This window comes from Fulvia fulva, chromosome 4 (genome assembly GCF_020509005.1).
Source record: "Fulvia fulva chromosome 4, complete sequence".
Taxonomy (NCBI): Eukaryota; Fungi; Ascomycota; class Dothideomycetes; order Mycosphaerellales; family Mycosphaerellaceae; genus Fulvia; species Fulvia fulva.
The window spans coordinates 2703119-2727012 of NC_063015.1; the positions used below are offsets into that span (position 1 = coordinate 2703119).

A 23894-nucleotide genomic window follows, 5' to 3' on the forward strand; every position below is an offset into this window, starting at 1 on the left:
TGCTTCCTTCTCAGCCGCAAAAGGGGTATCTCTTCTTCCACCGGACGCCTGCGTCTCCTTTTACCGCCCCAGCGATCGTGAATGCCACCCTGTAGCGTCGTGTTTCGACATCCCATAGCAAGCTCTCGACACTTGGAGGACGCCTCGTCTCCGTTCGTCGTTGAAGTTTGACCTTTTCGCCAGACCCGTTCCCAATGCCGCATTGCCTCATCAATCATTCGCCTCGGCCAGCTGTATTATCAGTCGGCTCGCGACATCAAGGAACGGGAAGGGACTCGTAATATCCTTCTCGCCCTCAGTGCGGCCTGCGCCAATCAACTGGTCGCCATTCATATCCTCCTCAAAATCATCAGACGTGTACTCATCACCAGCGTTGTCTCGTTGAATCACATCGCTCTCATTGCTGCCCATGACTTCGCGCGCAAAACGCTTCACCAGTCTCTCATAGCCGGCACACTTGAAGTCCACGAGGTAAAAGTCTTTCTCGATCGCGTATAGCTGAATCGTGACGTAGACCCAGACGTTCTCTTCAGCTTTGGCTGTGAAGGCGTCATTGGCGGTACTGCCGCTGTAGACGGAGTTGGCTTTGCTGCTGGTTGCTGTTCCTGGACCCGTGGCTGAGATGTTCTCGGCGCTGCCTGCTGCGCTAGAAACTCCAGACGTCATGTGGACTGAGCTGGTTCTCCTCGTGCTGAGGTCGACTTGCGAGCTGTGCGCCGAAGCAGGATGAGGAACGCCAGCTGGGAACATGCCCTCCTTCTTGAACCGTGCGTTGATAACCCACGGATCTTCAGGTATGGCATAGCCCCAATCGTTGTAGCGGCCGTAGCGTTCGCGACCTCGAATGTCCGAACGATTTCGTCTTCTGGCACGTCGGCGCTCTTGTTCTTCGTGAGTGGCGTACTCGGGGTCAGTGCCAGAGCCAGGATCGGAATCACTGTACTCTGGACTGTTGCTACGCTCCCGCTCTCGCTCATCTCGACGCTCGGGACTAGCTTCCCCGCTACCAGGGTCGCCAGGCTCCTTCAGTCTGGGCACTTCCCACTGAGCGCCCATCTTCTGGAGCGCTCTGTAGATGGCCAACATGGCTTCCGAAGGAGAGTTGCGGCTACGAATGCCAAACTGCCACTTTGTGGGTTTCTGCTTCTTTGCATGCTTGCCACCGTCCGGCATACTCGTCAGCGGCTCTGGCTTCTCGTGCGGTTGTCTATGTAAGTTTGCCGAGCTTCTACTGTGCGGCTTGAGACGGCGCGCGGTGGCTTCTTGTTCCTCTTTCGTTCTCGGCTTTCCATCGTCATCTTGTGCGTTCGTCGGCGAGGACGATTTGTTGATCTGTCCCTTCATGTACGCAGCATGATAATCAGGCAGCGATGACGGCAGGATGGCGACTGTTGATGCGGGTGATCGCGACTCAAGTATCGATGAGCTCGTAGAGCCGTGCCGAGGGTGGTCCGCCCCAGTGCCTAAAGGTGATGTCGGTGGGCGCGCCGCCCTCGGGCTACCCCTCATCGCTATAGATGAGTTTCTGAATGGCAGGCTGCCAGTCTTGCCGTCAAACGCTGGAGGAGACTTGCCAAACTCTGGTTGTGCTTCCTGCATGGACGGGTTGATCCTCATCAGGTGGTTCTCTCGCACGATAAGATATGCATCCTTGATCGCGCTTGGCTCGTCCTTGGAGAGAGCTTCTTGCACATCGTCTGGCGCATATCCCATGGTCTTGCTGAGCTTCGAGGTGACATCTGTGTGCAGCTTCTCCTGAATGGCGGCTGGTTTGCCAGGAGCGAGAGCATGCGGGTCAATCGCCTTGTTCGGATTGACGCCCGTGTCCAGGAAGTCTTCAACAGGTGGCTTCAGGTAGTCTGCAAGATCATGCCTGAACCAGGGATCGTTCCTAATGTCCTGGATCGTCATTCTGTTCACCGGGTTGACCTGCAACATCCGTCTGATGAGGTTGATCGCTCCGGGCGAAAGAAACTGCGGCACAATGTAGTTGCCCTGCGCAATCTTCTTGAATAGCGCCGGGATGTACTCGTCGTCGAATGGCAACCGACCACACAGCAGCACGTAAAGGATGACACCACAACTCCAAACGTCGACTTCGGGTCCAGCGTATAGCTTACCGCTGATAACCTCTGGTGCGGCATAGTTTGGACTTCCACAGCTCGTCTTCAAGAAGTTGCCATCCGTCATGATGTTGCTCAGACCGAAATCGGCAATCTTGACGTTCAACTGATCATCCAGCAACAGATTCTCCGGCTTCAGATCTCGATGCACGATCTTGTGGCGATGGCAGTACTCGACAGCACATACTATCTGCTGAAAGAACTTCCTCGCCTTGTCTTCGGGCATCTTGCCGTTCTGCACGATGTAGTCGAACAACTCTCCACCAGCATACTCGAGCACCATGACGATATCCTGTTGTGTGGTGATGACGGTGTAGAGCTTGATGATGTGCGGATGTCGCAGCAGCTGAAGGTACTGGATCTCGCGCTCAATGCGACCCGCCATGTCTCTGGTCACCAGTTTCCGTCGCGAGATGATCTTCAGAGCCACCTTTTGGCCTGTGACGACGTGGGTCGCAAGTTTGACCTTACCAAACGAGCCCTCGCCCAGCGTCTTGATGACATTGTATTGTCCCAGGCGGGCAGGTAAGGTCTTCGGGTTCGGTTGCGGTTGCGGATGCGGTTGCGGATGCGGTTGCGGTTGCGGTTGCGGTGTGCGTGCGACGGGTGTGCCTTGTGCAGGCGCTTGGTACGGCTCGACATTGTCCTTGGAAGGTCGTCGGCCGTCGTTCTTGATCGACAGCGACAAATCCTCGTCGTCGAGTGTGGACGTCATCGTGGACAGCGCAGGTTGGCCGGTGTGACCGGCTCACTCCAGGACGGTGTCAGTCGTGACGCATTCGCGCGTCCTGTTTCGGTGGGCGCTGGTGCTGTGGTTGCTGAGTAGGAGGTGCATGTATGTGTTGGGTCGTCTAGTGACCAAGATGTAAGACGTCGTAGTAATTCGCTGTCTTCGCTTCTGCAGGAGGATGCAGCCTCAGGTGGTGGACGTCGAGGCCAAGTAGTGAACATTCGACTCTCACACTGCTGATTGATGGAATGGAATGTCCGACGACAGGGCCCGATGCGATGATTGCCCGCCAAGCGATGCGGAGACTTCGCGCTACTGCAAAGCATTCTTCTTCAGGCTGCAAGCTACCTCCTACATGTAAGACTACATTCACTTCCGCGCCCCACGATACTCACGCGAGCACATGGACAGTCATGCATCTTCATACTGCAGGGTGCGACAACAGTCGTTCAAGCTCACATGATCCATCTCTCACTCTTCCACACTGCACAAGGGTATCCAAGCGCTCGACTATGCGACTACCAACTACACAAAAGTCATAAAGTCATAATCCTTGATCTCGTGCTCCGGCCATCACCCAGTGATACCCTGTGTTGAAATGGCAGATAATGTGCACCCCTATGCAACTTTGTCCGAACCCAGATACATCAGCACATCGCAATCCCTGTCGCATTATGCATTGAACTCTACTGCTCGCTTCATCTTCCTCTTGGTCGTGGCGCCGCCATCGCCACAGCTCGTCAGGAGGGCGGTGGGGTAGTATACTCGAGGAAGACCACCACTCATCGGCACAGCAAGAGTGCCGTCGCTTGCGGTGGTAAGGGTCTCACAGGTGAGGACCTCCGTGACAGGTGTATCAGCTGTGAATGCCAGCGGAACGCTCAGTGTCCACGCCGCGCCGCTCGATCCGTCGTTCGTAACGATGGTCAGCAAGTCACCTTTCTTCATGGCCATCGTGTGGAGCTCTGCGTAGATATGCTCGTTCTGCGTCGTGACGTAGTTTCCATCGTTCGTGATAGCAACGTGTCGTGCGGCGTTGAGTTGCTTCGTCAGGACGTAAAGCTCTGCGTCTGTGTTGTAGCCCGACAGCCAGACTGCTTCCCGGTTCCAAGGGTAAGGTGAGCCTTCTGACCCGCTTCCACCTTGCGCGTTGTAGTGCTGTTCTTGACCTTGATACACGACCGGAATGCCGTCCGTGAGCATCGTGAAAGTGAGGACATTCTTCGCCAACGCCATGTCCCCATTCAGCGATGCGAATCGAGTGATGTCGTGGTTCTCGGAGAAAGTACCGAGCTGGCTTGCGTCGGGACAGCTCTTGATCGTGTCAATCATGTTGGCCAAGTCACCCATACTACCTGTTGTGCTCGAGAAAGCGGCAGTCATTGGATAGTACCTGCATGTATCTGTCAGCCAACCGCGCAAGCCACATGACCATCTAAGCTTCGTGTAAGAAGTTTATACTCACATCGCGTAGTTCAGGACTCCAGGCAGGTAGTCCTGATACCCGCACACGAAGTCACTGTCTGCGACGTATACTTCGCCAAGCGAGTAGACACCTGCTGCCGTTTGAAACGCAGCCCAGAAGTTGGGATGGACCTCCATCGCAGAGTCAATTCGTAGGCCATCGATTGAATAGTCAGAGACCAGCCCGCTGATCCAGTTGTTTAGTGTCGATGCAACGCCTGAGTCTTCGGTCCTGAGATCCGGCAGTGGCACATTCTGACTACCCATCCAACATTGTTCGACTTGAGTCTGCAATACATTCGTTAGCGTGGCGGTCTGAAGTTGGACATGGCTACCAGCCAACAGGCACCGCCTGCCAGAATGATAATCTCTACAGTGAAGATGTTGGCTTTTCTGGGATATACTTACGATGTCCGCGAGGTTGTTGAAATTGATGGAGCAGTATGAATGGTAGTAGTCCTGCGAGTTGAAGGGTTGGAGACTGCTATAGTCGACCGAGTCCGGTGGTCCCAGGGCAGCGAAGTGGTTGACTACGACATCGATCATGAGGTACTGCAGAAGATGTTAGCTCATGTGCTATGGCGCAAACAGACAAGTATCTTTTGTCACTTGACATACCATGCCACGTGAATGGAGTGCTGCTGACAGTGACTGGAGGTCACTCGCAGAGCCAAAGTGCGAGTTGACAGCGTTCAGGTCGGTCTGCCAATAACCGTGGTATGCTGCTCCATCGGCGGTGAGCCCCTCGAGCTGCTCGGTAACTGGAGATATCCACACAGCATCAAAGCCCATGCCTTGAATGTAGTCGAGATGTCCTATGAGGCCTTGCCAAGTACCACCACAATAGTCCCCGACCCCGGTATCACATGTCGCGGTCGTCGAGCCATCAGTCCTCGCAAAGCGATCCGTCATGACCTGGTATATCGTCCGTGTCGCCCATTCTTCGCCGCTGGCAGCAGAAGCAATGCGACATAACGCCAGGCCCACTAATGAGAGTATGTTGAGGTTGTGCATGGTTGTTGTAGTTTATGTTGGTCGTATCGGGATCCAAAGATTCAAAGTCAAGTACGTGAAAGCTCGCGTGACCGTGAAGCTCGCAAGTGGCGCGGAAGGCAAGCCAAGAGAACCGATTTCCACTATTGAATAAGAGAGGTAACAACAAGATTGACGTGACTCGACGAAGCCCTCGTGGACGAAGCGGTGCGCGTAGGTACGGCTTTATGCTTCCAGAGGCTCCGTCAGCCTTGTTCGCGGTTGTCGATGGCAGTGGCGGGGGCATCGCATGGCGTCGTCACAAGATGTGCATATCCGAGTCCATTGCACGGCACCAATGCCTGGTTTAGCGGAGAGGAAGACTGCTATGGTGATGCACAAGGATGCGCGCGTGCGCATGTATGGGTCGTGACCGTGGGGCAAACCACGCCAAGCCGGGGTCGATCATTCACTCGAAGCGGAGCTGTGCCTGCTGCGGGCTCGCGGTGTATCGTAGTGTCTGTTGTCTGTCAGGTCCGGTCAGCAAGCATTTTGCGAATGCTAGCCTGGCGATCTTAAGGCTCTGACGAGATCGACGTCTCAGCCGTTCGTTGCGCAACAACTGCCACTCGTCGTCGGTGGCTGAAAAGGCAATAGCAAGAGGGCTTGAAGATGCGTGCTGCTGGATCGCCAACGAATGGACCGATCTCGCTGAAGCAGCAGACCAGTGATAGGTCGTAGCCGATCTGCCCCAGTGAGTTGGAATCGTTATGCAGCATTCTTCATCTATTATGTCTTTGACTTTCGGCACGAGTGTGCCATTAGCTCAACGTGGCTTGTGGAGATTGAAGAGGTCACAAAGTCTTTCGTGGATGGTACAGCTGTAGAGGAACGAGAGCTTGGCTTGTGCTTCGGCAGAGTCACGGAAAGGGGCATGTCGCCAGACCATCAAGCACTTCGGATGTGCCGTGAAGGCGTGGTCGTTTGTTGGCCGCAAGCGGACTTGCAGTCGAGTGGCAGCAGCTGATGACAGCGCGCATTTGGTCTTCAGAAGGTGAAGTGTGCGTGGAGCCGGCAGCGCCAATCAGCTCTGCTACCAGCTGTCTCAATGCTGGAATGTGTACGCAATTGCCATCGAGGCATTGTTTTCGTGCGGCATCTTCTGTGTTCTGCCACTGCCGCGCCTGCTGGTCAGCACCAAGCACGGTGGCAGAAGAGACTTTGCCCTGAAGTCTCTCACTCGGAGTCACGGCGCCTGCGCTGGTTCCGACGTCAGCCTGGCTGTGTGTCAGACGCTTGGCCAGTGCTGAAGACGGCCACATCATACATGCCTCACCGGGCAGCGCAGAGTTTGAGTAGAGTCCGCGAATAACGGTGTAGGCGCATCCAACAGCACCGGGAGATCGACATGGCGCCGGCAGCAGCATATCACCATAGATGATAGGTAGACACGCTCGTCGCGTGTGAGTGCCCATGACTGCACCGACCAGGGCCGACCGCGACCGCGACCACGTCCAATCGTCGTCGCGAGGTGCACGTGGTGCATTCGCCGCGCGGAACCTCGTCCTATTGTCCGCTGTACGCTAGGCGAGGTCACGGCGCATGACTTGTTGCAGTGGACTAGATCGTGTGCGAGGTGGACAAGTCGAGATGCAAAACAAATGTCTCAGATCGCGGTGGAGCAGGCCTGAGCTGACAACCTCGGCCAAGACTTCCTTCAGTTGTATCGCGACATACCTAGTTCTACCCCGACGCCACATGGCAACTGTCATTGACGGTAATTCATGAGCATGATTCCCCCCGATCGAGTTGAATATGACACTGCTTCCAGGTGCCGGAAGGAACAAGGAGTACAGCTTACCCAACGGCAGAGCGCATGCTGCAAACACCAAGCATCGAAGTAGGGTACCAATAGATTGTTCTTGCATCGCACTTCCCTCTAATCGGCTCAAGGTCATGATGGCGTAGCCCATCGTTTTTCATCTGTTTCTCCGTCCAGCCTACCCTTCACCTCCACAGCACACAAGCATATCCATCCTGCAACTCCGCACGCTGTGTCAGACATTGCAACCGAACCATCGCCCGATGATGCCAATAAGCAGAATACGCCGGCTGAGCTGCTCACGCGGTCTGCCCTTTCCGCAGCATACAAGCAGGAACAATAGAGCCGAATGATGCCAGAAAACATGCACAGATGCTGTGGACAACAAAGTGAAAACACATGGCTGATGCTGGACGCGGGGCTGCTGCTCCGCCTTTGTGCAGCACCGCACAACAACAGCAGGTCGTGCAAACATGGCACGTGAAGGCCAGCAGCCAAGTTCCCGAGCGACTGGACCGAAGAGCGGTGTCCGCGTATCGGGTATTTGACGAGGTGGTAGGGCGGATCGACCAGCGGTTGTCAAGCAAGGAAGAATGGGGTTTGTATGCCTGCAGCAATCCGCGGATGCGCACTTTGACTCCGTTGCTGCACGTGCAATTCATCTGGAGCAATCTGAAGGGCTCTGAGATCTCGGGTGTGGTGGAGACGCAGTCCGCTGTGGCTGCTTGCTCGGCGCAACAATTCGCGAAGCTTGCAGAACCAATGTAGTCGCTGACTGACGCACTGCAGGCCTTGAGCATCGTCTCGGAAAAAGTGCCGGATAGGCACATATAGTTGTGGAGGTACCCGTGCTATGCAATTGCACGTGTCAGACTCCGACAGCATAAAGCTCCGAGCTACGGTAGGTAGGTGACACCATGCAAGGAGTTGCGCAGACAGACTGGTACGGGATCTTGGACTGTGCTCCTCTTCAGAGCGCTCACTGCACTCCTGGCGCGGCACGTCTATAGGCATCACTTCGGTCGCTTCCAGCAGTCTCAGGTCTGCTTCGTGATGAGCCCGGTGCTTGTCTAATAGGCAGGTTGATCTGCGGCTGCACATAATTTGCACTGCTCGTTCTGACTGGAAAAGGGCGACCACCTGAACCGTTTGGAGCTGCCGAGGATATGGGTATGTCGCCGGACGTTGGTGTCCGGTCGTGTGTGCTGGACGCTGAACTCTGGCTTGGTGTATCTGTGCCTCGCAATAACGCACGCGTGGAGGGCGACAGCTGTGGCGCCAGATGACTCTTTCGGTTGTGACGCTCCATCATGCTTACGGCCCACGCCTCGAGGTCCACCGGCGTGCGCTTTGCGGCCTGAAGGAAGGGGTCTGTGTCGTACAGTTCCTGCGGTGTAGGCCGTTCCTCAGGCACCTTCATCATGCACTTGGCTATGACGTCCTCGAGGATTTGTGGGAACGCATCGCTCTTCGGAAGTTTGGGCGCAGGTTCCAGGACAATCTGTTGTAGCAGGTCAAGAATACCCTGCGGCCCTGCCGTGTCTTCTTCACCGTCCTCGTTTTCGATACTGAACGGGAACTTTCCTATCGCCAACTCCATGAGGGTCAATCCCACACTCCACACATCACTTTTCACGGTATAAGGACTGCCCTGGATCCTCTCTGGGGCCATGTATGTGCCTGTGCCGACAAATGTGTCTGCCACACTGTTTTCGAGCTCGGAAGATACGCCAAAGTCGCATAGCTTGATCTGGCCTTTGCTGTTGACAAGAACATTCGAAGGTTTGATGTCTCGGTGCATGATTCGATGGGCAAGATATAGGTACTTCAGGCCGCCGAGGACAGCTTCTGCTATCTTTCCAAGTACATCCACGCGGACAGGCCCGAAGTTCTTCGATATGCTGTCGAGTGAACTGCGATTGTGTTAGCGCTGCATCTGTATGATTCCACTTCTGGCCGCATACCCAACATCCATGTACTCCATGCACATGGTCACGTCGTTCGATTCATTCATGAAGGCCCCGTAGAAGGAGACAATGTAGGGCGAATTGCACTCGTGCATGATCTGCAGCTCCCTCACAATGCGTTTCCGCACCTCTTTCTTGGCCTCGACATGAATAATCTTCCTCGCCATGACTATGTTCCAGCCCTTGTGCCGTACTTTGCTCACTGTGCCGCCGTTGCCTGACCCAAGCTCTTTGACGATCTCAAGATCTTCCGTCCGCCAGTCAGGCCTGAACTCGACGCCAATCTCTAGGGTGTCTGCTCGCTGGCCGTTGTTCCCCAGTGCTCCAGGCAGTTGCGAATCTTCGTCTGAAGGCACTGCAGGTTTTGCAGGTGCACTGAGGGCAAGACCCTTGACGTTCTTCCTCTTCATCGTCCTTGCCTTGAACTGATCGGCACTCATGTTGGCGATGCGCTACGCCTCGGCGTTTCGATGTGTATTGATGAGGTGTGCTTCGTCGCAGTGCGCTCGGGATGCTTCAGTATGGCCGTCGTTATGAGGCACAGTCCACGGGCAGGGAGGAATGTATGGCAGCCCAAGCAGTGACGTAGAGGTAAGCGGCGGGTCCGGTCTGTCTGCGTGGCGGTTGGGTTGGGTCACGGTGGTTATTCCAGCGTTGGACGAATCAAGTGGCCAGGGAGCAGCGTGCGTCGTGGCCAACGGTCGCGGGCGGAGCGGTTCGAGCAGTGGGCGGTAGCGTGCGTCTTATAGGTGTATGCAGGCCGATCCGAGTGCCAATTGTCAGATGATATGACTACATATAACAATCTCGTGCTGTGCACTGTGCGGCGCCGGCCGTCTGCCATCGACGAGGGGTCGGAATTGGGCCACGCCGCCTGACGCAGCAAACGAGAAGGCAGCTCGGAGACAGTGTGGGGCGGACTATTGGATCATGTTCTGATTTCTGCTGGACAGAGCAGACACAGTCGCAGTGCCTCGTTCACGCCTTCGCAGAAACGGCCGATAGTCGGGTATTGGATGCGAATATGCTGGGGGTGCTGTGATGGCTACTGTATATCAATGGCCTGTTGTGGTCGTGTATGAGTCTGCATGCCTCCCGTGCACATTGAAGAACAAGCCTAGCGAGTTGGACAAAGACGGCAGAGTCAGAGTCAGTGTCCAGTCCTCCACGAGCGACACAGGTCAGGAGTATCTACACCGACGTAATCAGGCACGCCAGCCAGTCTTGATTTCGAGCACTGGCAATGTACGCGTGCGAGTCGTGAAGTGAATGTGTGCACAAGCTGTTGGATACGGTGCATGTGTGTCGTGATGCCTCAGGCACACCACGGCTAAGCTCGAAACGGCTCGGTTCATCCAGCCGCAACTTGCAAGTCAAAGCGGCTCCGGAGAAGAGCCAGGGCAGCATCGTCAAAGTCGCGTTGCACACCCATCCACTTCTGACCACCTCCGCGACCAACCCCATCCTTTCCGCCACAGTCTCGCACCTGTAACAACACCAGCGATCTGCGCTATTGCATCATTTCATCCTGCATGAGAAAGTCCCACTTAGCGACGGCCAGACAAGCTCCTTTACTTTCCTTTATTGCCAGGTAGCACCATGGCTTCCGCCGACTTATTCGACACCGCGGCGCAGGTCGGCAGCGACGAGGAAGAAGACGACTTTGATGAGGAGACTGGCGAGGTGAGGCAGTCGGGAAAGTCAAAGTCAAAGTCAAGAACCAATGGCGCGGACCTGGACGACTCGAGCGAGGAGGAAGACGACGACGATGAGGAAGCTATGAACGAGGTCCGAGATGGCTTCATCGTCGACGAGGAGGACGAAGACGACGAAGTGAAAGAGCAGCGGCGCAAAGAGAGGAAGAAGCGAAGACGTCAAGAGCGTGAAGAGGATGAAGTACTCGACGATGAAGATTTGGACCTCATTGGAGTGCTGGACCAAGAGCAGCGTGCACCGAAGGAGAGCAAATTCAAACGCCTGAAGCGTGGTCACAGAGCCGAGCCCGTCGAAGACCGTGGCGTCGAAAACATATTCTCTGACGATGAAGACGGAGAGGGTGCCGCTGCTGCTCCTCGCAGAGGCGGCCTGGGACAGTATGATGATGAGATGAACGACTTCATTGAGGAGGACGAGTTTCCAGACGAGGAAGGTGGTGGTATGGAAGAAGACCAGGGGGTGCGCGCGCCGCGAAGAGCTGGAATCCCAGACATGAAAAACCTCAAAGACTCTGGACTCGGAGAAGCTGAGATGGAAGACATGCAGGGTGCTTTCGGTGATGGAGACGAGTACATTTGGGCCCTCGAGGCCGAAGCCGCTCAGAACGAGGACCAGCTTGATCCGGACAAGCCACTGGAGCTCAAGGACGTCTTCGAACCATCACAGCTGGAAGAGCGCATGCTCACGGACAGAGACCATCAGATCCGACTCGAGGATACGCCTGAGCGCTTCCAGCTAGCTCGTGGTGCCTACAAGGACTTGTCCGCCTACACAGATGAGCAGTTAGCTGTCCGAGCAGCAGAGGAAGCGACATGGATCACCAGTATCCTTTTCCCGCGGAAGCGAATGGACCCAGATCTTCGAGAGCCCTTCGAGGCAGCAGTGAGGAAAGTGCTCGATTTCATGAACATCGAGCAGCTCGAGCCGCCTTTCATCTTTCAGAATCGCAAAGACTATCTGATCCACTCAGAGCGTGTTCCCAACGACGATCCAAACGGACCGGAGTTCACGATCAAGGCAGAGAAGCTTCTGAACCAAACAGACCTGTGGGATGTTTTCGACCAGGATCTGAAGTACAGGGCGTTCTCTGAGCGCCGAGACGCAATTGAGAAGAACGTGGAAATACTGCGAGAGCTCGATCAGAATTTCAACGATGTCGTCTTCGAGGATATGATTCCCAAAGCTGCTCAACTCGATGATCTCCAGGACATACAGGAATATCTTAATTTCTCATACTCGACGACCTTCAGGGATTTGAGTATTGCCGACGCTGAAGACAAAGGAACACAAAAGCGCGCTCTTGGCACCCGAAACATGTGGGACAAGATCCGTAAAGGTCCAGCGTATCATCTGACTCGCGCTATCGGCATCACTGCTGATGCAGTCGCTCGGAACGCGCAAGGACTTGGTGCCAGGACCTATGTGGAAGACCCGGACAAGCTGCCGGAAGACCTCGCCGATACTCTCATCCGAGATCCAGATCTCAGGACCGGCGAGGACGTGCTCAACGCTGCCAAGGGTATCTTCGTTGAGGAGCTCGCCACTAGCCCACGCATGCGCAGTCATATGCGTAAGATCTACTATGAGAATCTGGTCTTTGACTGTTACCGCACGGACAAAGGCATGAAGGCAATCCACGAGGATCACCCATACTACGAATTCAAGTACCTGCGAAACCAAGAGGTTCGTTATTTCTTGGTGGACAAGCCAGAGCTGTTTTTGCGCATGCTCAAGGCCGAGTCGGAAGGTCTCGTGCACGTCAACGTCGAGCTGCGCGGAAAGAAAGCTATCTATCAGGAACTGATGAAGGCCATCGAGTCTGACAATCTTTCGGAAATCGCAGAGGCCTGGAATAATCTGCGAAGACAGATTCTCGAGAAAGCATTGCAAAAGTTGCACGTCACTATCTCCAAGGGCGTCAAGGACAATTTGAAGAACGAGTGCGAGAACAAGATTGGTGGCTTTTGTCGTGATACATATATCCAGAAGCTGGACCAGGCACCTTTCAAGCCAAAAGGTATGGAGCTCGGTACTTGTGCTCGTGTTCTGACGCTCTCGAACGGAGCTGGCCGACGCGGCGATGCCATCTGTTGGGCGTACGTGGACGAAAGTGGACTTGTCAAGGAGAACGGCAAGTTTTCGGATCTTCGACTCGGCAACACGGAGAAGTACATACCGGATGGCAAAGATGTCGAGATCTTCAAAGAGCTCGTGGAGCGCCGAAACCCCGACGTTGTGGCCGTCTCGGGTTGGTCTGTCGAAACTCGCAGGTTGTATAAGGACTTGCAAGACATCATCGAGAAGTTCGAGCTGCGCGGCACCCCCTACGAAGACGACGACGAGAGAGAGGTGGCTGATCCACTGGAGGTCATGATCCCCCAGGATGAAGTCGCACGGCTGTACTACAACTCTCCTCGCGCTGCGGCCGACCATCCAGCGTTGCCGCCTATCACGCGCTACTGTGTGGCTCTAGCACACTACATGCAGAACCCTCTGAAGCAGTACGCCGCCCTCAAGAGAGACATCGTCTCGATCACATTCGACCCAAATCAGCAACTACTACCCGAAGACAAGCTGAGGAGATACCTCGAAACTGCTATCGTCGATATCGTAAACCTTGTCGGTGTTGATATCAATGAGGCAATGAGCGATACGTACACTCAGAATCTACTGCCTTACGTATGTGGTCTGGGCCAGCGAAAGGCAGATCACATGGTCAAGACGATCGGGCAGAATGGCGGCGAAGTCACCAAGCGAGAGGATCTCGTAGGAGACATGGACAGGATAAGAGCGAGCTGTGGTCCACAGATCTTCGTCAACTGTGCAAGCTTTCTGTACATCTCGTGGGAGGATGAGAACGAAGCCGACTACTTGGACGGCACCAGGATTCATCCTCAAGATTACGAGATTGCGCGCAAAATGGCTGCAGATGCGCTCGAAATGGACGAAGAAGACGTGCAAGCTGAGGCCAACGAGAATGGAGGAGAAAGTGCTGTTGTCCGCAAGCTCATCAAGGACGAAGCTACCGACAAAGTCAACGACCTCGTCCTCGAGCAATACGCCGAGCAATTAGAGTCGCAGTTCGGACAGAGGAAACGCGCGACCCTGGAGACCATTCGCGCTGAGCTGCAAAATCCCTACGAAGAACTGCGACGCAACTTTGCTCCGCTAAGCACAGAAGAGCTGTTCACCCAACTCACCGGCGAGACTAAAGACTCGCTGAAGGAAGGCATGATCGTGCCAGTGTCGGTCAAGAAGACTTTCCCCGAGCACATAGAAGTCAAGCTAGACTGTGGCATCGATGGCGGCATTGGCGCTCTCGAGTTCCCGGAGGATATGACGGCGAACGGCATCGAGCCCAGGAACGTCTGGTCACAACATCAGATCATCCAGGCCAAGCTGCAGTTTATTGATCGGAGGAAGCTCACCGCGCAACTGAGCTTGAGAGAGAGCGCACTCAGAGAGCCATATCGACCGAACTTCGATCATGGTCTGGATGAGTGGGACGAAGAGCAAGAAGACCGTGACAAGAAGCTCATGCAGAAGACGCTCGAAAGCAAGACTGGTCGCCAGCAACGCGTCATCAAGCATACGCTGTTCAAGAACTTCAATTCGACGCAGGCCATCGGAGCGCTACAAAGTGCGCAGCGCGGCGAGTGTATCATTCGTCCATCTTCGAAGGGACCCGATCATCTGGCTGTAACCTGGAAGATTGCCGATGGTGTGTACCAACATATCGACGTTCTGGAGCTTGACAAGGAGAACGAGTTCAGCGTGGGCAGGATCCTCAAAGTCGGCAAGCTGCAGTACACCGATTTGGATGAATTGGTTGTGAACCACGTGCAAGCCATGTCCAAGAAGGTTGATGAGATGACCAACGACGAGAAGTACCAGAACGGCACGAAGCAAGCCACAGGTGAGCCCCCTGCTGCTTACATGACATCGTACCTTACTGACACACCTCACAGAACAATGGTTGAGCACATACACCGAGGCAAACCCGAAGCGGTCCATGTATGCCTTCTGCATCAACCCACAATATCCAGGCTACTTCTACTGCTGTTTCAAGGCCGGTCAGCACGCTCCTCATGGGCATTGGCCGGTGAAGGTCATCCCGAATGGCTTTGAGCTTAAGAACCAGCGCTACCCCGACATGAGAGCGTTGAAGAACGGCTTCAAGATTCTGTTCTCTCAGCAAGGGCCGCAGGCGAACGGAAGACGCTAGAGGCGACATTCTGGCCCGTCGTTGTTCGTTGCAGCATAGTGAGGAGATGCTATGTGGGGTGAGCAAGAATTCTGCCGGAAAGACCTTGATGAGATGTTACGTAGCTGGCATGAGCTGATCGGTGTGATCCTAGCAAAGTATTCTTCTGTCGATGACGGAGGCATATCGTCGATCGAACACGGACCACGAACGTTGCTCAGCCCAGACTTCGTGCTCAATGAAAGCTTGCCGGAATTCTGGCGCGAGTTCCTCACCCAGGCACGACGACCAAACTTCTCGTGTATTGCGCCAGGTCTCCAGATCCCGACTGTCGAAGAGCTAGAGGGCAACCTGCGCGCAGTGGCAGAGTCAGCACAACCCGATTGTCATCTTCCGCTCCTACTTTTTGCAGCAGATGCAAATGGCGCACAGCATCGTTCGAGCATAGCTCAGGAAGTGCATCTCACAGATCCGGATATCCAAGAGACACTTTTCCCCTTTGCTGTCGATGTGGCCCTAGGGACATACTTCCAGCCTGGCCTGTACCTCTCCTCCACAGGACCCAAAGAAAGCAACCCGTACGGGGACAGTTCCCGCCTAGTCCTCCCGTACCCTGTCGGCTCCAATAAGATAGCACATATGAGCCGCTTCAACAACACTACACCTGGAGCCAAGTACGCAGATGTGTACCAAGAGCTGCACGATCGGCATGGTGGGGGGGGGCTTGGCGGGCATGATGCACAGCTCTCACGGCTTCTCGATAGATGGAAACAGCATGTAGAGAACGAGCAATTTGGATGGATGGTCGGATTGGATGGCGTGCAAGGTAGCGACGGGCGAGGGATCGATATGTTTGCCGATGCGGACAGCGATGGCGGACCTGTGTTCTATCCAGAACTGCTGTAATTCATGCCGACCGAATGCCACCAAATCGAGGGGAGAACTGTCTTATGGCGAGTATTTCGGGCTTGGCGCTTGTTTGAGCGACTGCAGCCTTGTGTGGAGATGAAGGAACGCGGCAAATACAAGCATGAAACAGTGCACGGACCCAGACCGGGAAGAGAGTCGCCATGAATCTCCGCTTCTGTTCCCGCGCAGTTTACAACACAACGACGGCTCAGCGACAGGCCGTAATACCAACACTGCTGCTTTGCCACTCAAGGTGGAGTTACCAACACGATATGACTATATCGTAAAGCCAAAGTCAGAGAAATGCCCAATCTGCTACGACGCAAGCGCACCTCAATTCCACTGAGCCAAGGTGCTTGGTACTAACACTGCGCGACAGCCCGTGGCCATCGCAACAGAGGCATTGTGCAACCACTATGTGTGCCACCGGTGCCTGAGCACCTGGCTCGCTTCTTCCAGCACCTATTCGAGAAGCTGGGCGTACGGCGAGGACTTGCTGGAGTCGTTGTACCAGCCTCAATTTCCATCGACGCACATCAAGTTCACGAAGCCCCGACATCCTAATGCAGGAGTCTCAATCATGGCAGCGGGGAGTAGGCCACCGTGAATGCTCAATGCTCCGCGAGGATTGAACTGCCTGAGACTATGCAGGACGTATGTGATTTTGCTAAAGCAAGGTCGGGGAATCACGGCAGTGACTTCTGGAAGTCCTTTAGCAAGTGCGTGGGCAAGACGGGGATAGAATTGCAGGTAGGAACATACATCATGGTATCGTGGTAAAGAGAAATTCATGCAGTATACAGCACTTCTACCCAAGAAGATACTCAAATCACATGGCGGCCTTGCCAAAGGCGGAAACACTCTACTTTTTTAGCTCCTGACCGAGCACACCGGGCTCCAAATCCTCCTATTTCCCTGGAGAGTTCCCAGCATCTAGGGTCCAATATTCCCTTGCAGTTGTGGTCAATAGAACAATACGATCTAGTTGTTCACCTCATTCGAGTCACAATTGTTGTCAGGTTGCGTCTGAGACGGGCAACTCGACGAGCCCGAGAGGCCTGAAGCTTGGTTAGAGGTGTAAGGTGCCATCACCATGTTCGAAATGACATGGTTTTGAGTCATATCCTAGATAGTAACTCCCAGTGACGAAGACGACTTGACGCTGCCGGCACCAACCGCACAATCGATGTCCTCTTGCATGCGGACTTGCTGATTGATCGAAAACGAGTTGGAATCGCCACCATTGCAATCTTTCAAATCTGTGCAGAAGCCGCGTTAGTCGGTCGTCTTCCAAAGTCGATGAATAGGCGCTGAGCGAAGCGTGACTTACCGATGCCGCCAGATGAAAAACTCTCTTCTGTCTGTGCGCCTGAGACATCTGATTGTCTCTTTGCAACCGTTGATTTACCAGTGTAGCCGAAGCGATGCATGTGGGTGCCGTCTGCCTGGTTGTAGAGGAAAGCGTGGTGGAATTGCAGCCCGTCTGGAGAGGTCCAGTGGAAAACAGGCACATCATTGCCACCGTTCTTCCTGACCATTTCACGGTGATGCTCATGCTCAGAATTATTGGGAATGAAGCTGTGGAAGTCATAGTTAGGGCCGAAGATACGGTCCTTCAGCTCATAGTACTCGGGGTGTTCTTGCTCCGGGCCTCCAATCCCTCGCTTGTGGCCACCACTCTGAATGTTGTATTGTTGTGCAATAAACAAGAAGGCTGCCGCGGCTTGGTCGATGGATGGCCATGCTGCAGCGACGGAAGCGATTGCTCCTATACTGGCAAAGACACAGCCAAAGGCAGTATAGGCGCCTGTGACCGCTGTGCAGCTTTGAGCCACTCCAATAAAAGACAGCTAATCCAACAATTGGGTTCGTTACTGCGCCTATGATCCACTTGAAGACGCCACGTTCGTAGAGGTGGGTCGAAATATGATAGTCCGGTCGCACAGCAATCGAAGTTGTGGTTGGCTCGCCGATAGTTTGGAGGATCTTGTGCTGGGAAACACCAGTAACAAGGAGGAGACCCAAGGCCACTGAGCCAGTTACGAGAGCGGCAAGTTTGATGCACCTTCGATAGCTGATGCTTGCATTCTTCTTGGAGAAATCTTCAAGGCTTTCGAGTGCGATGGACGACATGGCGAAAGATCAGACAGATCCAAAGTGATCAGTATCTGTGAGCGAGTGGCAGCCAGGAAAGCTCGATGCAAGGCATGATTCTTATATGTCGTCTTGGCTCGTATTGCTGGGAGTGCATCCGGTGCTGCTGCAGCTACTGGCTTCAGCTAGAAGAGACGACATGTGCGATCCGCGGCCAGATAAACCTAATGGAGCAAAATGGTGTGCTTTCTAGCTGCACACGCTATCAAGACGCCGGGCTCCCTCGACGCATATCGACTGCCATGAGACGTCACAGCCTTGGGCTCCTCCAGTCGCGAGAGTGATAGCTACTGGTGGAAGCAGGATGTACTACCAGATGCACAGCGTATGTCTTCGCAGTAGCACAAGAGCTTCTGTACCGACAAAGCCGTCGAGATCGTATGCTACGGATATGTCGAGTCAACTTTTTGCAGGGTAGATTAAGCGCTGCACAAGCTCTGGCAAGCTCTGACAAGCTCCGTGGCGTCTTCTTGTCGAGCACGTGGAGCCTCGTGTGGTCGGCGGAAGATCGTTGGCGAATGTGATCATTTTTGAGCAGTTGTAGGTGCTTGGGACGCGTACTACTCTTTTGAAGTGGCTGACCCGGCGGAAAATGGCAAGTAGTGTGTGCAGTCGCATATAACCCAAGCCCGATACCCTCATCATATTCCGCGCTTCCTACGTAGCTCTGCAGTCGGGCCGCGCATGGTGTTGGAGATCCGTCTTGCTCAACGTTGTTTTCGCACTTAGGCGTCGACGGATAGCGCTGCCAGGCTCAATCGTGGCCGGGAAACAGTACATTGTGCAGAGCCGTAGCTGATACGAGCTGCATACCATAGCTTGAGCCTGCGTTTGTACGCTAGAGGCGCGCATTGGGTTGGTAGCTGTTGTCGGTGAAAATTCCCATTGGTCGTAGATGTTTGCGATCAGCGCTGGTCGTTTCCACTTTCAGTCCTGTAACATCTAGAACTAGCCCGTTCGTTCGAGACGACTTGCGATAGACGGAACGTCAACGCTGTCTTCACTTTGTTGGATCAGCCAAATGATCGTCGTGCTTCCCTGCCTCTAACGGCCAAGCTTGACTGAAGTTGTTCCTTTGATGCTGGAGGCGTTCTGTGTGCCCCTTCGTAGCGGTCAAGTTGCCGAACGTACTAGGTCCTAGCCCTTGACAGCGGAAGACCGCCGGTATCAAGAGGCACCATCACGGTATCCAGTCTCGATAAGATGCTTCCCGAGCTTTATTCATCAGTACCCGAGTGGCCTCCAAGCAAGTGAGTCAAGTTCATAGCAAAGGACCCGATTCCTTGGCAAGTCGTGACAACACGTAGAACGAGATGGTGTCAATTACTTCTCAGGCAATTAGGAGACTGGCTGATGGAGATTTCTTCCATATCTTCGTGATCACAATGTGTGACGGCATTCTGGTCGACTCCAATCGGTCGTTTGTCGATCTGCCTGTTTAGAGCAGGTGAAAAGACGCCATAGATGATCGAGTCCGGTCTCTGCGCCTGGGCACGACCTAGCGGGTGAAGAAATGATCCGAGGTGACAAAGATGATCGAGCATGCAAAGTAGGATTTTGGCTCGGCAAAGTTGTTGGCTCAAAGGTCAGAATCACGTGGCTGGGACATGCCACACGCATCACTTCCAACGTTCCCTACTTCACTTTCATTGACATGGCAACTGTGAGTGGTATGAGCAAGCAATGAACGTGAGGTGGTAGCAAGCTTGCGACAGCCCCATTGGCAATAGAATTCAGGTGGAAGAATGTAAACCATGGTCAAGGACGTCTTTCGCCTCTTCTACAAGAACTATTCTGCCAGATTCTTTTCGCCCCTGCGCTATGCACTGCGCTCCGCCCAATGCAGGTATATAATGTTACAAGACGCGAACCAGCGCTACGATTCCGTCATCCCGTTGCTGTGGGCTTGACCAAGTCCCGTACGCCGCATGCATCTTCCACTTCCCGCCGTCGGTACCCACAATCTTGCCTCTATCTACCAACCCATGCCACGCATCGATGTAGCACTCCAACGGCATCCATTTCTTCGAGAACCGCCCGAATGCAGCAGGTATGTCAGATTTTGCAACGATGAACGCGGCACTCTGGGCCTTTTGGTCGTAGACTAGGCCCACAGGTTTCTCCTCGGAAAGAACAGCGACATTTGTGTACAAGGTAATGAACCGATGATTTTCCAAATCGAGCGGACCCGCATCCAGTTCGTCCTCTGCATCTTCAGGGGTTTCTTCCTCATCAGACATAGGCTCAGACTCACCATCTGTGAGAGGTTCGCCCTCATCAAGCTCATCATAGCCAGAATCAAACCACTGCTGTTCCGGCTTGTCCAGCTGCCGAAAGGCTTCATTCAGACCATTGAAGAACATCTCATGCGGCGAGGGGATGCTAGTAATATTCCAAAAGAATGGTGCTTCGACTTCATCGCGATGAGCGTATGCACTCATGAGGAGCTTAAGAACATTTGGATGGAGTGTCTTCGCCACAGGCTGATCGAGGGAGATTTCATCGCCGTAGGCGTCCCACCAGGTCGTTTGCTGGGAAGTCATGTTCCTCCCGCTTGTCTCTACGAGGTAGTTGTGTAGCCCCGAGCAACGCTTCCAATCAAGTGGCTGCGCCCATCCAGCTCCGTAAGTCCCTTCAGCCTCGTCATTGATGCCAGCATATTTGATGCGATGTTGAGCCATGGCGGTGGGTGACTGAGTTCTGGCGATGCAGAGATGACTGTTGGTCAGAGACAGAATACTACTGATCAGGATGAATTGACTCTGAGCTTCTGCGAGACGGCAGGTAGTGTCACGAATGTCTCAAAGTACCTTCCAGATACTTCAGATTACCTCATGCAAAGGCTTGAGACGGCTCGAGAACATCGTCCTCGCCAAGTGATTGGCGGCAAGGACTTGATGTGGCGTGGGCATAAAGTGACGCGAGCAGTAGATCGTTGGTCTCGCTGATGACGACTTTGCTGAATACTATTATATACGCGCCGTCGATGCCAAGGAGATTTCGCCTTCCATAAGAAGACTAGCCTGGCGTTGAACCTCTTCGTAGAACCGTATTGTAACGTTGTCTCTATATCATATACTTGTTATTTACTTACTCCCCTCGTGACAGCCCGTAGTGGTTTCATCTAGGCAATAGGCTAAGCCCGGCCATGGTCTGACGTGATGAAATATCGTTCCTTAGTCCTAGCAGTTCTCATGTCTCGTCGGACGAAGTTACCTTTTCGAAACTGTGAGTCCATGGATAATCGAGTCCGATCAGAAGTGCGACACTCACGCATCCCCTCGTGCATTTCCTCGTGCATTCACTGAAAGGCTCGCAGAGGCTGCAGCAAGGGGCCACGATAGGGTCTGCGTAAGGCTAGTGTAAGTTTGCCAGCATTATGCAGCTCTGCACATTTCCCCCGAAGCATGGATTAGAGGCTGGAGCATGGTCAATCTTATCCTGACTTTGAGGTGCAGACCCCCAGCAACCGCCCTCTCCGTGGTTCCATAGCTCAGCTGATACCTAGGTTCAACATCGCTTTGGCGCAGGGTAGCGCGTGTGGTACAAATTTTGCTGGCCGGTTTGCCAGTGGTGGAATGGCCAGCGGAAGTCTAGACCATCGCTCGTTTGATTTGAGTAGGAGTCACAAGTGATGGCATGTATGAAAATTTTGCTGTCCAGATACTTTGTGGTTCATACTGTTGTCTGGCTGATGAGGACGTGATCGAAGAAAGTTCCTGATGTGTGCCGTCGTTAGTCCTCTATAGATCGGGTGAAAGTTGGTGCCGACAGGTGTGGTCCAGGTGAAGACGGGGACGTGCTTTCCGTTGTTCTTCACCACTAGATGGTGACTGCATTCGTCTTCTTCGGTAATAGTATGGTGGAACCGATAATGGGAGCCAAAAGTGTCGTCGAGGAATCAGTTGCTGGGCTTCTATTGGGTCCATCAACCCCATAGCCTCAAAATCAACGGATCGCTTCGCCAACTTGTCCTGGTATCCCATGTAAACCGTCGTCTGATTCGTGATCTCGAGTTTGCGCCTGACGCCCTCAGTCATAATGCATGAAACGACAGTATATGCCCCCCGACTGCAGCGAGAACGCACCCAGCAATGGCGACGCCCGCCGTCACCACAACACACCCAGGGCCGAGGGAAGCTATCGCGAGACCAACACCTACTAACGCAGGTAGAACAGCAATAAACCACCTGAGAAGTCCCCGTTCGTCGAGGAAGGTCGATACCGGATACTCTGGCCTCACCAAGACTGATCTCGGCATAGGCGGATCAATTGCCAGAGCATCGGCATGGAAATGGAAGAGGCCCGTGACGAATACGACCCCTAGTAAAGCTGTTCTCAGGAAGGCTGCAGTGAGAGCGATATACTTGCGGTACTTCGCAGAGCCATGCTTCTTTTGAAGGTTTCGGAGACTCTCCAGCTGGATGTAAATCATGTTCCGACAGGACAAGCCAGGAGAAAGCTATGGAGCACTGGTCGACTTCGTGGTGAATGATTTCTGAGGTTCAGGAGCGGCAGGTTCTTCGATATATATGCCAGTGGAGACCGCATGTCACCAAGTCAGCTGCTCTGGCCCGGCACCTCTTGTCGGAAATGCGGTTTGAGCGGATGGGCACGAAGGATGTAAGTTGCTGTACGTGGTGTCTTGGAACGATGCCAAGGATGCAGTATGAATCGACGATGCCGGCAACTCCCATGTTTCTGGCTCAACACCTTCCAGACGGAGCATGATACTCATGCAAGCAGCTCACGGGTCGTATAGATTGTGCGTGATAGTCTGCAGCACAGTGTCATCGAACCACCAACCCGCAACACATCGAACTCACCCAAAGTTTGAACACCTCAGCTATGGACTTAGTCAATGCTGCAAGCTTCTTCGAGTGCGCGAGCCGCAAGCGCTGTTGTTGGAAAATGTACCTCTTGTTGACAAACGCGCATGTGGGGGGAGGATGTCTTGAGGAAGATATGGCACGATCTTCGGTCCGCGGCGCACTTCAAGCTTTGCCAAGCTTTGCCAAGCTTCACTGAACTTCACTGCGTCACTTCTGGGGGTACTGTAAGTCTGTAACATCACAGATATCTTACTCCACACCACCGACTTATCCCGCTCACCTTCAATGCACAACAAACAGCTACCCAAACATCCCGTCAAGCAACACGCCGACGAAACCACAATGGATCTCACAACACAAGCAGATGTTTCTTCCGACAGAATCAATGACCCGATCTACAACAGTGCCATAATGGCGTGCGTTGGCATCGGGTTAGTCGCTTCAGTCATTCGTGTCAGATATGGCTGGACCTACGAAGAAGCCGGAATCCTGCTAAATCTGGCATTTTGGGGCGGGTATGGAATGGTTTGCTTCTACCTGGGCCCCATCATCCTCATAGCTCTGGCGAGGGATTGGAGCTATGCGAGCGCTATCAAGAAGCTTAAGCTGGTGGATGCTGACCCGATGGTGTTTTCTACGGAGTCTAGGGTGGTCCGGGTGTTGTGGCAGAGACTAGTCGACTCGGCGCGAGCTGGTCTCTTGCATCGCACGACTAGCAGCAGGTTGTCTTTGCGACATTGACGGTCCGAAAAGCGCCCATGAGAACAGCAATCAGGATATGGGTTGTCATTAAGCCATGGATTCATGCTACAGACAGCTTCAGATGCTCTCTGCCACTACGAAGGCCCTGGCACGAAATCAGCATGCCGTTCGTCCTGCCGGGAGTGATATGTCTGCACTCCTACTTGAGCACGACGCCAGCGCTCTGGTCAAGCGGGCAGAGGCAAAAAGGCGCATACACTGGATCTGTCAAGAAACTGGGACTCGTCAGCAAAGGAGGC

At 53.9% G+C, this 23894-nt stretch overlaps 7 protein-coding genes across 7 annotated transcripts; 2 read left to right on the top strand and 5 right to left on the bottom strand.

Annotated features, from left to right (window-relative positions):
- Positions 1-210: 210 nt before the first annotated feature.
- Positions 211-2838, bottom strand: CLAFUR5_04569 (Sucrose non-fermenting protein kinase 1; the record flags this gene model as incomplete). Its single annotated transcript, XM_047903717.1, has 1 exon — positions 211-2838. One exon carries the CDS (start codon positions 2836-2838, stop codon positions 211-213), a length of 2628 nt encoding a protein of 875 aa, XP_047761015.1.
- Positions 2839-3525: 687 nt separating this feature from the next.
- Positions 3526-5331, bottom strand: CLAFUR5_04570 (Alpha-amylase; the record flags this gene model as incomplete). Its single annotated transcript, XM_047903718.1, has 3 exons — positions 3526-4246; positions 4319-4869; positions 4936-5331. 3 exons carry the CDS (start codon positions 5329-5331, stop codon positions 3526-3528), a joined length of 1668 nt encoding a protein of 555 aa, XP_047761172.1.
- Positions 5332-8090: 2759 nt separating this feature from the next.
- On the bottom strand, positions 8091-9518 carry CLAFUR5_04571 (Mitogen-activated protein kinase kinae MST7; the record flags this gene model as incomplete). Its single annotated transcript, XM_047903719.1, has 2 exons — positions 8091-9024; positions 9076-9518. 2 exons carry the CDS (start codon positions 9516-9518, stop codon positions 8091-8093), a joined length of 1377 nt encoding a protein of 458 aa, XP_047761173.1.
- Positions 9519-10677: 1159 nt separating this feature from the next.
- CLAFUR5_04572 (Transcription elongation factor spt6) lies at positions 10678-15019 on the top strand (the record flags this gene model as incomplete). Its single annotated transcript, XM_047903720.1, has 2 exons — positions 10678-14710; positions 14763-15019. 2 exons carry the CDS (start codon positions 10678-10680, stop codon positions 15017-15019), a joined length of 4290 nt encoding a protein of 1429 aa, XP_047761208.1.
- A 51-nt stretch (positions 15020-15070) lies between these two features.
- CLAFUR5_20184 (uncharacterized protein) lies at positions 15071-15904 on the top strand (the record flags this gene model as incomplete). Its single annotated transcript, XM_059463021.1, has 1 exon — positions 15071-15904. The coding sequence occupies one exon, from the start codon at positions 15071-15073 to the stop codon at positions 15902-15904; it is 834 nt and encodes a 277-aa protein (XP_059318972.1).
- A 1128-nt stretch (positions 15905-17032) lies between these two features.
- On the bottom strand, positions 17033-18040 carry CLAFUR5_04573 (uncharacterized protein; the record flags this gene model as incomplete). Its single annotated transcript, XM_047903721.1, has 3 exons — positions 17033-17166; positions 17238-17675; positions 17743-18040. The coding sequence occupies 3 exons, from the start codon at positions 18038-18040 to the stop codon at positions 17033-17035; spliced, it is 870 nt and encodes a 289-aa protein (XP_047761171.1).
- Positions 18041-19917: 1877 nt separating this feature from the next.
- Positions 19918-20742, bottom strand: CLAFUR5_04574 (uncharacterized protein; the record flags this gene model as incomplete). The annotated part of the gene is made up of 1 exon (XM_047903722.1): positions 19918-20742. The coding sequence occupies one exon, from the start codon at positions 20740-20742 to the stop codon at positions 19918-19920; it is 825 nt and encodes a 274-aa protein (XP_047760878.1).
- Between the last annotated feature and the right edge of the window lie 3152 nt (positions 20743-23894).